Source organism: Fusarium falciforme, chromosome 4 (assembly GCF_026873545.1).
Source record: "Fusarium falciforme chromosome 4, complete sequence".
Lineage (NCBI taxonomy): Eukaryota > Fungi > Ascomycota > Sordariomycetes > Hypocreales > Nectriaceae > Fusarium > Fusarium falciforme.
This window is the reverse complement of record NC_070547.1, coordinates 858,439-872,861: the sequence shown is the minus strand read 5'-3', so window position 1 is coordinate 872,861 and position 14,423 is coordinate 858,439. Positions and strand designations below refer to the sequence as shown.

The following is a 14,423-nucleotide window of genomic DNA, read 5'->3' as shown; positions in this document are numbered from 1 at the left end:
AAGTCAATGGGGTGGAGGGCCACTATAGAGTCAAAGTTCCTAACCTCTGCAATGACTGACAACAGGTCGCACGACACGCGACAAAGAGTCGACGATCCTGCGCACCACCCGCCGGCGCCGCCGTTCGACCTGGCCCCACTGCGTATACTCTGTCCCATGGCCGTGCCCGTGGGATGATGGTAGTAGCAGCAGTAGTAGTATGTGAGAGTAGTAATAGTAGCACTGGTGGTAGTCACCGTAGCAGCGGGGACCAGACCAGACCTCTCTCAGCTGGGGACTTACAGCCTCTTTACCTGGCCTTGCCATCTTCGACCTATGACGGAAGCCAGCCGATGGTGCCCCGATGACCGCCGTGGATCGTCTGTCAAGCCACAACGGGGTCCCTTGATGTCAATGCCATAGGCTGTACCCCCAATACGATGCCTTTCCTCTTTCGGTGTATTCGTAGAACTGCTGTGGCGCTGGCTATTGATGAGATGACATTTTGCCCATCATTACCTCGTTGAGATGGTTCAAAGTAATGCTTCGATCTCAGGTCCCTGGAACCCCCAAGTTAAAAAGAACCAATTTGCAAAGAGATATCCACACGATCGGGTCAACCAACATGTTCTCCGACTCCGGCCAGCTGGGAAACTACTTTTACGCCGTTGGTAGTTAGCATTTTGAAGATCGACTTCTTTCCCTTGGACCAGGAGATGGCCACACCCCCCATCTTTTTGTTGGTTTTTGCTTTCATTCTGCCCTCGGCAATCCTCCGCCATTATTTTTTCTCCGTGGGAGATTCGTCTTCTACTAGGCCCCTTGAGGCCCATCTCCCGCTCCTTCTAGAGGAAGAGAAAAAGTGATCAGATCCGACCTTTCTCAGCCCACCTATACCATAACGGGGAGGAGAATGGAAGGGGGGGTGTGTGTGCCACGATCTTTCAACAAGGTTCATGAAACGGCTCCGCAAGAAGGGAAGAGAGGGAAAAATGTCGTCTCATTTTCTGTGAGTTTTGACCAGGTCCAGGCCTTCAAGTCTAGAACCGTGGAACCTTTGGGTAGCATTCGCGTGGTTTCCGAATCTGGATTGATAAGATAAAAAAAGAGAGGAGCCACATGTGAAATATGCGCAAATGTCGTATTTTTTTTTCCTTGTGAGAGGGAAAAAGTGTGCCACACTGATCGATAAGATGTTGATCGATAAGATGCGACGTGATTGATAAGATGTCGTCAACACCACATGGTAAGGGTAGATCGGCAAGTCTAGCGACTTTCTAGTTTTTTCTTCTTTGTGCCTTATCCCCGACATGGTTTAACCATAGTTTTAACTCTGTAGCGAACGGCATCTGTCAAGGCACTAGATCAATAGCTCAGTTCAACACCCATCATCCCACGTTCTGCTCGTGTGTGCATGTCTTGTTATTTGCTCCGATGAACGGACTCCCTTCAAAATGCTCAACGGAGTTCAAGCCCGACAGCTGCCTCCCTTACCCGAGGAACAAATGCATCCAAGGCCTTCTGACAGGGAAATACCAGCATCATCAAGACCCCACGCGTGGCACATCTAGTCGGGATGATCTTAATCCAGATTATCCTAGTATGTGTAATCTAGCTCGGTAGTCTGCGCCCAAGTCCAGATCCCGGCCTGCTTGTGGCTTCGTGTGGTCCCATCTTGCTTGCCGAGCATCCGATTTCCTCGCGCCCCATGACTAACATGTTCCATTGTCAGGTCCTTTTCGTTTTCTTTCTCTGGCCCTGCCTCGTTTCGCTTCCTCCATGTCGTCTCAGCCCTTCGTGTGTTCCTCCGTCCACCCCGTTCCGTTCCGTTCCACTCGTCGTCCCTGTGCATCATTCCCCCACGCTTCTCTTCTATACACCGCAGCTCTGCTCTCATACGGTCCAAGGTCAGGCAGGGTCTGACCTGGAAAGACCGAGCGGATGCAGACCACCGCCGCCCGAGACTCACATGCAGTACCTACACACACCTTAAGCCGCAATGGCCCTCATGAACGCCCGACTCTCGCTCCCTTGGATCACCTTGGCCACGGGGATGAGGTACGCCTCCTCATGGCCGTCCCCGGCTTGCAAATACCGCACGTACGCCTGCGCGATCTGGAACCACCACCTCTTCTCTGTGGCGCTCGATCCACTTCCCTGCCATACCCAGATGGCCTTGCCGCCGTCATCCAGCAGAAAGACATCACTGTCATCCAGGTCATCCCGCGACACGCGCTCCGCGTCCTTGACCAGGTCGAATGAGAGCTCCCCAGAAGAGTCGCTGAGTCTAAACAGCTTCTTGTTGGACGCCTGATCGACAGCGCGTGGCTGAACCCGTGAAGAGAACGGTCTCGCACAGCGGAATCCTTCCCGTGGTGTTTCATCGTCGCCACCGAGGAGATCGACAACTCTTCGTGACCGGGATTCCTCCTGGGAGACGACCTCAACCTCGGAGTGCTTCGCGATTGTCATATCATGGACAACCTGAGCGGCCTTTGCCTTTTCCATCGGGCTGCAGTCCTTGCCCTGCCAGACCCAGATCTTGTCGTCCGTATCCAGGACGAAGACGTCGGCGTCGTCCAGGCTCGCCCACGTCGGGTCCACTTGGTGCACCACGACCCCATTGACATTGACGCCAACAGCCGGGTTCTTAAAGACGCGCAGCAAGGTGGGCGTATCTCGGGAGGGCTCCTCCTCCTCCACATGCCGGAATCCAGACCGCGTTCCACCAGCCCGGATGGACATGCGTGGGAATAGGGCGAGGAACTCATCCGACGGGGCCTCCTGGATCTCTCGGTGCTGAGTGGCAGTCCCCTTGAGGAACTCATCTAGCTCGGCAGTCTTGTACGCCGCCGTCCCCGCCTCGTCCTGCGATGTATGCTTCCCTAGCCAAAAGAAGATGTCATGGGCAAGCCTCTCGGTGCCGTCTTTGCCGTTGATCTTTTCAGAGTGCAGCACGATGAAGCTGTCCCCGTCGTAGAACTGCCCATAATTCTCCTCGGGCCATTGGACCACCTCAAACTGCTCGATCCGCCAGATGACTAGTCCAGCTTCGATGCCGACTTTGCCGTCATTCCACGCGGGCTCAGTGAGGGCAGAGTTGTACTTGACCTGATGGTCGATGTCGGTCCCGATAAGTTCCACGTTGCTGTCTCTTATGTCGTACTCTTTTGGATGGACCAGGCCATGGTTGGGCGCCATCTTTACGTCTCGTGAGTCAAATTCGAGGCTAATTGAGTTTCTGTCGAGGCGAGTGAGCTCTCTCTTCCGCCTCTGCCGCAGTATTTTCGTAATGGTTCGAGGTTGTTTCAACTAGAGTAGCCAAGGTTCCGGTTCCTTGGGAAGATGCGGAACTGCTGAATGCGGGGACTGTATGCATGCTGATTGGATCTTTTGAAAAGGGCCGCTGACTGAGCAATACAGTAAGCTTAAAGTGCTGATCCCTTGTTTAGACGTTGACGGTGAATCAGACTCGAGTTTGACAGATGAGACCGGTTGATCACTGCGGACCGGTTGCTGTCAGTGAGTGCTGACTGCATGGGCGTTAAAACTAGTTGAAAGAGATCTGATTAAGGGGTGGTATCGTGAGAGCCTCATATTGCGTGCGACGGCGATCATTAACTGAGATAACTGGTTGCCTTGTGTCAAGTCGAGTGAGGCATCAAGGCGGATAATGGGAGAATCAAGTTGATTAAGTATAAGGTGTAGGGCTGCCAATTGCATGGGACACAATTATTCAGCGACCCAAGTTGTTTACAACACTTCCCACCATGACGGCCACCTCCCGATCCCAATTCGCATCCGCCTTTGTCCTTGCCTTGGGCCCGGCGAGGGCGCTGTGTAGTTGTGACCCCTTGACTACAGCTTGGCGGATTGCGTCGCCGACTGTGTTCTTGTTTGTGCGGAGAGTCCTAGCCACCACACCTCCTCGGTTCACAATATCCTGGACACGCGTAGCAAGGCTGCTAGCCATTGTCCTCCAGAAAAACGACGCAAGGCTCCCTGTCTCGAGATGTGCGAGGAGGAACTGAAGAAGATTTGTTTGGCTCGGCTGGTTAGCAGCTGGGAGCAAGGGATGACTTGGCGGTTTTGTTGACTCGAGCACAGCCTCAAGAGAGACAATGTTCTGACACTTGGCCATTACTTCGGTCAACGACTTTTCCAACGTCGGCAGCTGGCCCAGAGATCGAGACAGAGCAGTGATGCTTGCCTGCAGCGCCGAACGGATATACGTCTCGAGAGCCTGGAGGAGTAGTCGCGGAGTCCACTTCTCAGGCTTGAAGCCAAGAGTTGGCGACAAGAGATACAGGGTAGTCAGAGCAGACACAGTCCTAGACTTGGTCTCGTCGACCTGAGCAAAGGTTGAAACGGACTGGACCGAGAACTCGCGTATGATCCTCTCCGCACGTTCACGGACTGATCGTTCGATTGGTGTAATGACGGTGTCCTGCAGGCTTCTGACCGTGTCGACTCGGTTCAGCCCGAACCCCTCCTCACCTGGGGCCTTGCGGTCAAGAACCTCCCGAAGCGACAGGATGGTGTAGGCGCATCGTACAAGAGCTCGATGATCTTCCTTGCCAGACGTTCCAGATCCGTTTCCAGGCAGTTCAAGCTCCGAGTGCTGGACCTCCAGCTGTCGCCCAAGCTGCAGACAGCGTCCAACTGATCGACCAAGCTTCAGGGTCTCCCACAGCCTCAGAGCCACAAGTCGAACTTCGTCGGCCTCAGCATGCTTATCGATAACCTCCTTCTCGAGTTGGCGGTAACTGTCGTTGAGACTCTTGATTTGGCCATCCAACTCGGCGACGATATGCTTGGAAGCTTGGGTCTGTTGCTGGGTGTAGTTGAGCAGCGGCACAGCCGAGCGAGTCGTCAGGACGTCGATATGCGAGTCAATCTCTTGGGCATCGAAAAGAACGCGTGATAGAGGCGTGGAGAGGTCGAGGGGCGTGTCGTTGGGGTTGTTGGTCGAGACAACGAGCGAGTTGGCAAAGGAAGCGGGGGAGAAATCAGGATCAAGAAAGGTTTCGTAGTCGATGTACGAGGGCTCCTCGTCCGCTGTAGGGTCTGCCGCCATGATTGATTCTTTCCGGGAGGTTCAATGGGTGTCGTCTTTGTGGCTGCGACCGTTGAAGTTGGTGATGTTAATTTTTGGTGTTGCACACACACACAACGAACCTGAGCTTAAGGTTGGTGGATGTTCTGGAAGCTTGCTGGCCTTTTCGGGCATCGCTTCCTCTTCGGAGGTACGTACCCTTTTCACCTGACTTGCATTGCAGACAGCGGGCGCGGCTCAGGTCCTGGGTCCTGGCAGCAGCACCAAGAGTCTGGGGGTTAGTGGGCGATAGAGGCCCTTGGCACAGCAACCAATCAGTGGATCCAGTGCTTGGCTACGGGCCTGGCCACAGCGGAGGGCCTGCAGTAGCTGCAGTGAGGTCATCGGGGCAAGGGTCGATTTGAAGATGAAGATGAAGCCTCAGGTGAAGGCGAATTCGAAGCGCAATCGGCATTAAAGCGGGAGGAATGAATCAAGAGACATTACCTCGGTTGCTGTATTGTATACTTATCTACTCAGTTATTGTACAATGTCGCTTGATTCATTTGCTCTGCGTCATCTCATCTCCCATTCCGCGTATACTTGTATGAGAGAATTTCGACCCTCCCAACGGACCGCTCGGCATCCCCACCTCCGCAACCTCCGACAGAAAATGGGCCAATCCCGTCGTGTCAGCCGCGAGGCTTTTCCCGGTCGCAACGGCACGTCCGGCATTCGCGGGCGATCCAACCACTCGACGGGCAACGGGCGCCTCTTTTGTTTTTTTTATTCCCTCCAACCGCCAAGTTTTTTCCATCCTTCTTTTTCCTTTCTTCATCTCGACATCTTCAACCTGTCCCCGTTGAGATCCTCGTCGAATTGAGCCATGTCCCTTCGGTGCTGAATTGCCTCGCTGCTTGACAATTCCCTCGATACCCCGTCCCCTTGCAAAGGGCGAATTCGCCCCCAGTACCCGTACCCGTACCCGTATCCTGCATCACGACACTTGCAGCGCATCGAGACAAATCGGCCGCGGTGATTACTGCATACTCAATCGATCGAGACGACGCGAGACGAACAGACAAGAGCCATCAAGCTGCCCATCATGAGTGGCATCTACGACAATGCCGCCTCTATCCAGGCGCGCGACCTCTGGCCATGGCCCAAGGGCGATGACGAGAACGATACCGTCATTCAGGGCCTTCACTTCAACCTCACCACCCTAAAGCACTGGAACTACACTTGGTACAGCAACGAGACCGTCTCCAACGGTTCCAGGTGCTACATGACCAAGGCCCCGTACCTGTTCGTCGACCTTCTGGAGAACGGCACCTTTGTCAACTCGACCAAGTGCTACTCGGCTATCCTCCCCATCGGCACTCGCGGTCACGTCGGCATTGCCTTTGCCGTCGCCTTCGGAGTCGCTCTCGTTCTCAACCTCACTGTCCTGGCTAAGCATGGAAAGACATATCTCCCGCGCGAGAGCCGTTTCTATCCCATCGGTCGTCGCTGGCAATGGTACTGGGCCCTGTTCGTCTCCGCCACTGCCCTTATCAGCTTGTTCGTCGGTGTAGATGTCGACCGGTATTACCTCCAGGAACTGCCCATCACCGTCAGCGTCTTCTTCTGGTATCTCTTGTGTATGGGAACTGTCGCCTTGACTTGGGAAGCGGTTCGTCACTGGGGCTCATGGCAGGAGCGCCAGTTCATCGATCCCAGCCCTTTCACATTGGCTACAGACGACCGTCGCGCCAAGGTTGAGTTCTACTTGCCCCTGTGGTTCTACCTCTGGCTCTGGTTGGTAAGTGTCTAATACCGCTCCAATAAAATGATTTATCAGGCTAACACGTCGCTAGAACTTCTTCATGGTTGTCCCTCGTAGCTGGAAGTTTACTCAGCTTCAGCGCTCCCCCGAACAGATCCAAGACAAAGCCATCCCCGGTGCCACCAATGTTCGCTTCAAGATCGCCGCCTTCTTCCTCTTCGTCTCGTGGCTCACCATCGTCTACTCGCTGCGCCACTCGATCAAGCACTACAAGCCCCGTAACCGTGGCATCTTCAACCGCGCCGTTGGCTTCACTCGCGCTGTGCCCCTGCGCTTCTGGCTCATCATCCCCCTCTCCCTCGCCACCATTGCCTATCAGGCCTTCATCGCTTGGGAGTTCAAGTTTTCCCTCGTCAAGTTTGACGGAAACGTCGTCGTCATCTTCTGTTGGGGATACCTCCCTGCCCTCCTCATCCTCTACATCCAGTTCTTCTACGGCTTCGCCAGTCCCAACGAGGACAAGGAACTCATTCGTCAGAGACATGTACGTGGTGAGGCCATCAACCGCGAGCTCGGTATCGTCAACAAGCCCGCCTGGTGGAGCCGCGTCAGGGGTGACCATCTCCTCACCTTCAAGGACAAGCTCACTCGCAACGTCCACGAGATTGGCGGCGGTAGAGCCACCGGTCGACGTGTTGAGGATGCCGCTGAGCGACACGTCCGAGAGGAGGCGTGGGCCAATGCCAGAAACGAGGAGGATATTGAGATGGCGCACATGCATCGACCCCTCGACGCTGCCAACAACCCACGCATCGACCGCGCAGGTGTCAGCACCCTTCGCCCTCAGGCTTCGCAGACCTTTGTCGCGCCTTATACCGGCAAGAACGAGCGTCGCCGGCACGAGCGCACCATGGAGGCTGTTGCGGGTATCCTCTTCCCCAATAACCTCGCCGAGGAGCGAGCCCGCCGTGAGGCCGACCTGGCTCTCGATGGACCGCCTCCATACAGCGACAACGAACCCCGGGGTCGCCCCCGAACGACGTCTTCGGGACGGACCGGATCCAACGGGCGCAGCAACAGCACCGAGACAACCAACTCGATCACGGCTCCGCCCCAGCAGGTCAGGAGCATGCTGGACGTCTAGGTTCCAGGTGCGTCCTGTTGTAGACTCCACGGGGCCTGCGGAACAGGTCCCGAGGCAAGGTATCAGATTCATGATTAGTACTGCATGTTGTTCTTATGCTGGGTATATCATAACGAGATAGGCGTCTGTATTTGCATGACTTGGTTGGATTCAATGCGGTGTTAGATGATGGCATGTCCCCTGAACTACACTGGCATTACATAGTTATATAGCTAGATATGATTTGTATATGAAGACGATATGTTTTATGATTCATATCATTTTAATTATCTATGACTTCTTCTGACATGTCCATCTGACTGAGCTGGTGTGTAACGTGGAACGGGAGGCCATCTATAGTCAGCATTAGTTAGAGACACGACATGCCATATTTACCCGAAGACTGATTTTTCTTTCTTTCTTTACATGTCATTCCGTGTATGTTCGTATTAGCGTTTCTCACTACTCGAACTTATCATGTTATCAACTAGACCCATGTCCTCAAAGCAGTGTTCCTGTCAGCTCTCTGGCGCAGTATCTTGAACCAATCTCGGCTACCCTATACCACCACACGACACAACAGGGGATGAAGGGGATCGACAACTTAGAGACAACGATTCAAAAGATCGACACTAAGACCATCATCACGTCTACTCTTACCTCTTCTAGAAGCCTGGTGTGCAGTAGCATCACATGTGTGTGCTGACCTGTCTAAGTTAACATAGATGATGGATCGACGCTGAGCCTCGCCACCACCATGGACCATCTAAGCACTCAACCACCTCTCAAACAAGGCAACTTTTGCCCACTAACGTTAGGACAAACAGTGTGGTGGTCTGTCACGAGAATTATCCCGGCATCATGGAGCCTTTGTCTTTGTAAAAAGCCTCCCCAAAAAGGCGGCATCAGGAAGCGTCACACCAGACAACAGCGTAAGCAAAATCCCCGAGTGGACGCCATCAAGAGGGGCAATCCGGACGTGCCGACGTGGACATGGTGATTGAAGTGGCAGCCGCCGAGGAATCCCAAACGAAAGAGAAGGATGGATGTAGGGCACTTCTGGAGGAATGGAGGCCCGTCAGACCCGGCTGAATCTCCGCATTGCCTCAAGGTCATGGTCAAGGATTACCCCGATATCCTTCCAGGTCGCACAAGAAGATCGCGAATGACGGGCTTCCATGTACATGCCAACCCATGCCATCCACGCACGCACGCGAATGAGGATACTTGCATGAAAGATCCATGCATGCAGCCATGATACGTAACAACGCAGCTGTGCTGTGCTGTGTCGGCCACAGGTCCGCCCCTTGGCCTGCCCCGATCCCCAAGAGCGGGCAGGAGGACTCTGCCCTTGGCTGCATTCGGACAGACTCGCTGGGCGGAGAGAGAGAGACAGGCTGCGCATCTCGTGGCAGTCGAATCTAAACATGGCGAGCCAAAGATACATGTTTGGAAGATCCACTAGAACAAGCAAGGGCTATGGAATTTTGGGTTTGAGTATAAAAGAGCGGTGTAGGAAGCAAGACCCGAACAAGAGAGGTCAAAGACGAGACGAGACAAGACGAGACAAGCAACTGCTGTGGACCATCAGCTAGAGTGGTCCGTCCGCTAGGCTACTGGCTGTGGCTTGGAGAGAAAGACAGGACAGGACAGGACAGGGCGAAGTTGGCGGCTCTCTGATGTGTTGCGTTGCTAGGCACACTTCCTAGGCACACTAGACTAGGCGATACAGTAGTCAGCCAGTGCCTGAGACTTCAAGAAACATGCCGAGCGCTTCAGGGCGACTCAGACTCAGTCATGAGTCGCGAGACGAGGCTGGGGAAGCTGATAGCCACCCGCTGAGCGCAACAAGGAGCACAAGCACAGCACAGCACAGCGCAGCACCCTCTTGACGATGGATAACGGGCGCCGGCCTCGCGTTGGCCGCATCAGAGTCCCTTGCTTCACCGGCCGCCTATGATGAGTGGTGCCCCCCCGCCTATCGAGTTGTCACATGGGGTGTCGGAATGGGCGGGCGCGGGGGCTCAAGTGCGTGTCTGAATGGAGTCGGTGTCGTCAACTTTTACTTGGTGTGTGCCAGTCGAGCAACCTCTGCGGACGATTTGGGCCAAGGGCGTGTAGCCCTTTTGGGGGCCAAGTTCTGATGGTGGGTATCTCTGTCGTCAACCTGCGCTGTGCCTTGCATTTGGTGGCATGATTGGAGAGCGGGCCAAAGGCTAGATTGAGAGCTCGGGCAGTAGCCCAGGAACGATCAGGGGACTGGGAGCGAGATGGATGTTTCATGGACAGCGATGCGAGGGCATCCTGCATAGATCCATCCGTTGGGACTGCTTGTCGTTGTTTGATGCTGACAGGCAGCAAAACTCTGAATACCTCCAGGCTGAGCCGCTGGGCAACTTGTGCGCCTCGCTGGGACTTGAATTGAGTGTGGTACTAGCTCCCTTCCATGGCCATCGAGAAGTGCTTGTCTCGACGCTTCTCAACCCAATCTTGGGTTCGGCTTCTTGACTGGTCCCCAAACAGGAAATGTCAATCAATCTAGCCAGAGACTCGGCGTGGGCCACGCCAGCAAACCTACCATCATGGTAGCACGGTCAACCAGCCACGACCGACGACAGTTGAGGGAGAGCAAGACCCTCAATGTTGATCGCCAACACCAAGTGGAGCTGTCATGGTGAGGAGGCGCAAACGGCGGCAGCCCTAGAGGCGGCTGGTTGCGTGCCTTTAGTGTACTGTAGGCAGGTTAAATCCCCATCCTTGGGGCCCCATCGTGACCCTCGGCGCGTCTGCGAGAAAACGGCGGCAGGCGGTTGTGATGCAGGGAGGCGGAGGCTCATGGAGAGACGGATGGGAAACGCTACTGTCGCACGTAGAAGGTAGCAGCTGCGGTACGGTGAGCCAGTCTGTAGCCTGCCGGGGCCATCCATCAACCTCGAATTTCCATGATCCACGGCTGAATGTGGAAAATGAGGAGATTGAGGCTGGAAGTCTAATCGATAAGACAAAGCGACTGGATTGCCACAAAGATCTAAGCGCTAATGGCAAGGCCGAACCGGCCTGTCGTCTGCAAGAGTAAACATTGTCGATTACTTTTAGAAGGGATTCCGATCGACTTGGCGTGTTAACGTGCTTAGCGCCATCTCTGAGGTGTAGGCGTCGATTCGCCCGGGAACGACTCTTGATACCCGCTGCTGGGATCAAAGGGTGCAAGCAAAGAATTCAGGGTACATGCAACATTGGTGATGAAGCATCCAATTGCGAGTTGGAGATTGATAGAGGAGGGTTTCTTTGAGTGACGATCATCGTGGAGGATTAGACCCCCCAGCGCACGGATAACAGGACAGGGGAACCCTGGATTCAGGGCCCAGCTCTTATCGATAGAGGGAGGGTCACGGGATGCACTGATGACGGGAAAGAGGGGAGCAAGGAAGGAGGGAGGGGGTGGGGTATCATCAATGGAGGGGTCGGAGAGGAGAGGAGAGGGGAGGGGAGGGAGGGGCAGGGAAGGAGCGAGCGAAGAGCCACCAGGAGCAGCACCACCATCTGACGTTCGAGGAGATGCTAGACTATCACGCGGGTTACACATACAATGCAAAGCAAATGACCACTATTCGGTCAACACTCCTAAGCCGTGTCTTTGCTCAAGACTGTCTTTGCGTTTTTGTCTACTAGCATCTGCCGATAGGAGCCGTAAAAGCACGGGCAATACAGTACCTAGCTTGAGGTTCCAGCTTCCTTCCAGGCACTGCTTCCACCACATCCCATCCACGAGTCCCAACCACCTCGACTTCGAAAAGATCCACCAAAAGTCAATTTCAATCGGCCGCCCCCGATCTAGGTGACTTGTGACGGCAAGTGGGAGATGATGGTATACGAACAAGTCAACCAGGGCCACAATTCGCGGCTCCTCAGGTGGCCGGAAACAGGCCCTTGAAAACATGTACACCTCGGTTCCTGTGCAAGGGCGACTATCTCCGCTTCCAATATCGCCGACGGTATCGTCATAAATCTGGGCGTCCTCGATTGGCTACAAGGTGTGTCCCGTGATCTCGAATTGACTCAAGCAACGGCGTTGCAAAAAGGTACAGCTCACTGATCAGGCAAACAGACGCCGCAGTATGTAAGACAGGTTGAGGCTGCAGAAACGCAAGCGCGCACAATGCCAATGTTACACCAAAGACCAGATGCCAAATGCTTACAGAGGCTGGCTCCCACACACTGACGGACCCCTCCGAGCTGCTGGTGCGAGCGCCGCCGTGCAACCACAAGGCCGCTCACTACTCACTGCCGCGTTGTATTCGGCCAAAGGGACAAGGCTCAGGATATCGATAGTATTTCCTTGCTCCAGCCTCCCTGTTCTTGAGGGGTTCATGTGGCTCTGCTCTAAGTGCTCGGACGGGTTCCTTGGCCACGGGACAAACTAGCCATGATCCACCAGGTTTAGGCCCGTCCACAAGCACACACCGCCGTGAGACACGGGCCTGGTACATGCCGTTGAGGCACATGTTGGCAAGTCGAGGAGCAACAGCATCCACGACAACAACAACAGAAGCAACAGCTTGTGTCTGTATTTCTCTTGGACCCGCTGCCACGTTCGTTGGGACGATTTGAAACTTGCTCTGGGGGCAGTACACAGCACCAGGCCACAAGAGCTCAATGCGTCATGCGAGGTCAGCACTGGGTTCTTGCACGGCATCTTCGGCTGACCCTGGGAGGTTGATGATTAGCCTAGACGGCCAGCCTGGTCCCCTTGATACCTGGCAGTACCTACTTGCACGCCATTCGTATTTGTTGGTCAGGGCACGATGGCAATCTTCAAAGCGAGTCTCCACGCATGGTCAAGGCACCTCACGTCATTGCTCGCTCCCGGCCGCCGCCCCAGCGCGGCAGATGATGGGAGGGTCGATCGCGTTACAGTAGTCGGTCAACGATGTGCTCTCGAGCCTTTTTATCGCTCATGGCCATCGTCCTCAATGGCGGGCATTTTAGTCGAGCAGGCCGTCAGTTTCAACACGAATTACGGAGCAGAGACATGCAGCGATGGACTTGACGAGGGGAAATCCAACGGCCTGAGCAGGTGGCGGGCAAGGCCATGTTCGCAGGGTTGCACTCAGCTAGAGACGCAACTCTGAATCCCCGCACTAAGATGTTCATCATCGATTCCATCTCATGCCCAGCAAGCTGCGGGATCCAGGCACCATCACATCGCACGCTGCCTATCATCAAGCCTACAACCGCAAGCAGCTCGTGCTGCATCAGACGTTAGGTACGCGGTGAGGGGTCGAGTATCAGATTGGACGGCATGGGTAAGCCGGCCGGGCGCTTCCAGGGCCAGATGACCTTGAAGCCTGCCGGAGGTCCCTGGAAAGACTCGGGATGGATGGGGATGGGCAAGGGGAAGGGAAGGGGCCCTGAAAACGAAAACGGATGTCCCATTTCGTCGACTCTGGATCCCTCTTCTGGCATGCCACGAGTGTGACCGGAGCAACCTGAAATACGCAGTCGACGATTCTGTACAGATACTGGAATCGTGCTGTCCTCGCAGGACAAAACCGGGGACTTGCAAGGTCAGGCCAATCCACTGGGGCCCGCCCACGGCCCCTTGCGGCCGGCCAGGGACGGCTTCGCTTCGAGTCAAGCAGAAGATTTCGGCTCACCATGCCACTGGTTCGAGGTTTATTTTTACATCGCACAGCAGCGGCGGACGGGTCCCCTGTGAATCAAAGCGCCGCCTCTGACCCTCCGTGACATGGCCCCTGGCCCACTCAGAACAAGTTGAGGACCCAGCCCCTCGCATGCATGCTGGACCCAACTGGGACGGCCATGTCAAAGCCTGCATGTTGGTTTGTGCCCTGACCGAAGAGAGGGCAGTGGACAGTGGACAGAGGATGGCCCGCTTCACGTATCGAAACCTTTTGGCCAACGTGTTGCGTCGTCGGACCCCGCAGATTGATTGCCTTTGGAGCGTCAGAATCAACGTTTCTGAGCTTCGTCATGGCAAAGAGGAGAAGTCGCAAGGCTGACGAGATGCCGTTTGAAAGGTTCAACCTTTTTCAAAGTACCAAAAAATTAATGACCCAGCTGTTACTCGTGGGCTGGAACTAGCTGGGAACCGCGTCCACACAGGGCTTACAGGGGGCCATACCTCGCATGGATCATATCAGGTACTGGACGCTATGTACCTGGCCCGCCCCCTGCTAACCGGTGCAGGTGACCTGTACCTGACGTCTCTGACATGGCCGGACTGCGTGTTTAATGCAGTCGGTTGCTGAAGTTGCTCCGTGTTCTTGGGCGTACAGGTCGTCCTTGCGCAGCCTGTCCTGTCCTTACGCAAGCCGCAGAATTATTCAGCGAGGGGCGCGGTGCGACTCCAACGAGGGTGCACATGTTGGATACCAGACCCGTGTGCTTGGTTTATCATACCAGGTACTAATCGAAGCAAGAAGGCCAGAGCCTCGCTCGCTCGCTTGCCGCCCACTCCCCATCCCCATTCCACCCCATCTGTGAGGGTAAGAAGGAAG

At 55.0% G+C, this 14,423-nt stretch overlaps 3 protein-coding genes across 3 annotated transcripts; 1 reads left to right on the top strand and 2 right to left on the bottom strand.

Moving 5' to 3' along the window:
• Positions 1-1,968: 1,968 nt before the first annotated feature.
• NCS54_00504300 (Hypothetical protein) lies at positions 1,969-3,180 on the bottom strand (the record flags this gene model as incomplete). Its single annotated transcript, XM_053150560.1, has 1 exon — positions 1,969-3,180. The coding sequence occupies one exon, from the start codon at positions 3,178-3,180 to the stop codon at positions 1,969-1,971; it is 1,212 nt and encodes a 403-aa protein (XP_053006535.1).
• A 535-nt stretch (positions 3,181-3,715) lies between these two features.
• NCS54_00504200 (Conserved oligomeric Golgi complex subunit 5) lies at positions 3,716-5,056 on the bottom strand (the record flags this gene model as incomplete). Its single annotated transcript, XM_053150559.1, has 1 exon — positions 3,716-5,056. One exon carries the CDS (start codon positions 5,054-5,056, stop codon positions 3,716-3,718), a length of 1,341 nt encoding a protein of 446 aa, XP_053006534.1.
• A 1,063-nt stretch (positions 5,057-6,119) lies between these two features.
• On the top strand, positions 6,120-7,923 carry NCS54_00504100 (Hypothetical protein; the record flags this gene model as incomplete). Its single annotated transcript, XM_053150558.1, has 2 exons — positions 6,120-6,815; positions 6,871-7,923. 2 exons carry the CDS (start codon positions 6,120-6,122, stop codon positions 7,921-7,923), a joined length of 1,749 nt encoding a protein of 582 aa, XP_053006533.1.
• Positions 7,924-14,423: the final 6,500 nt, after the last annotated feature.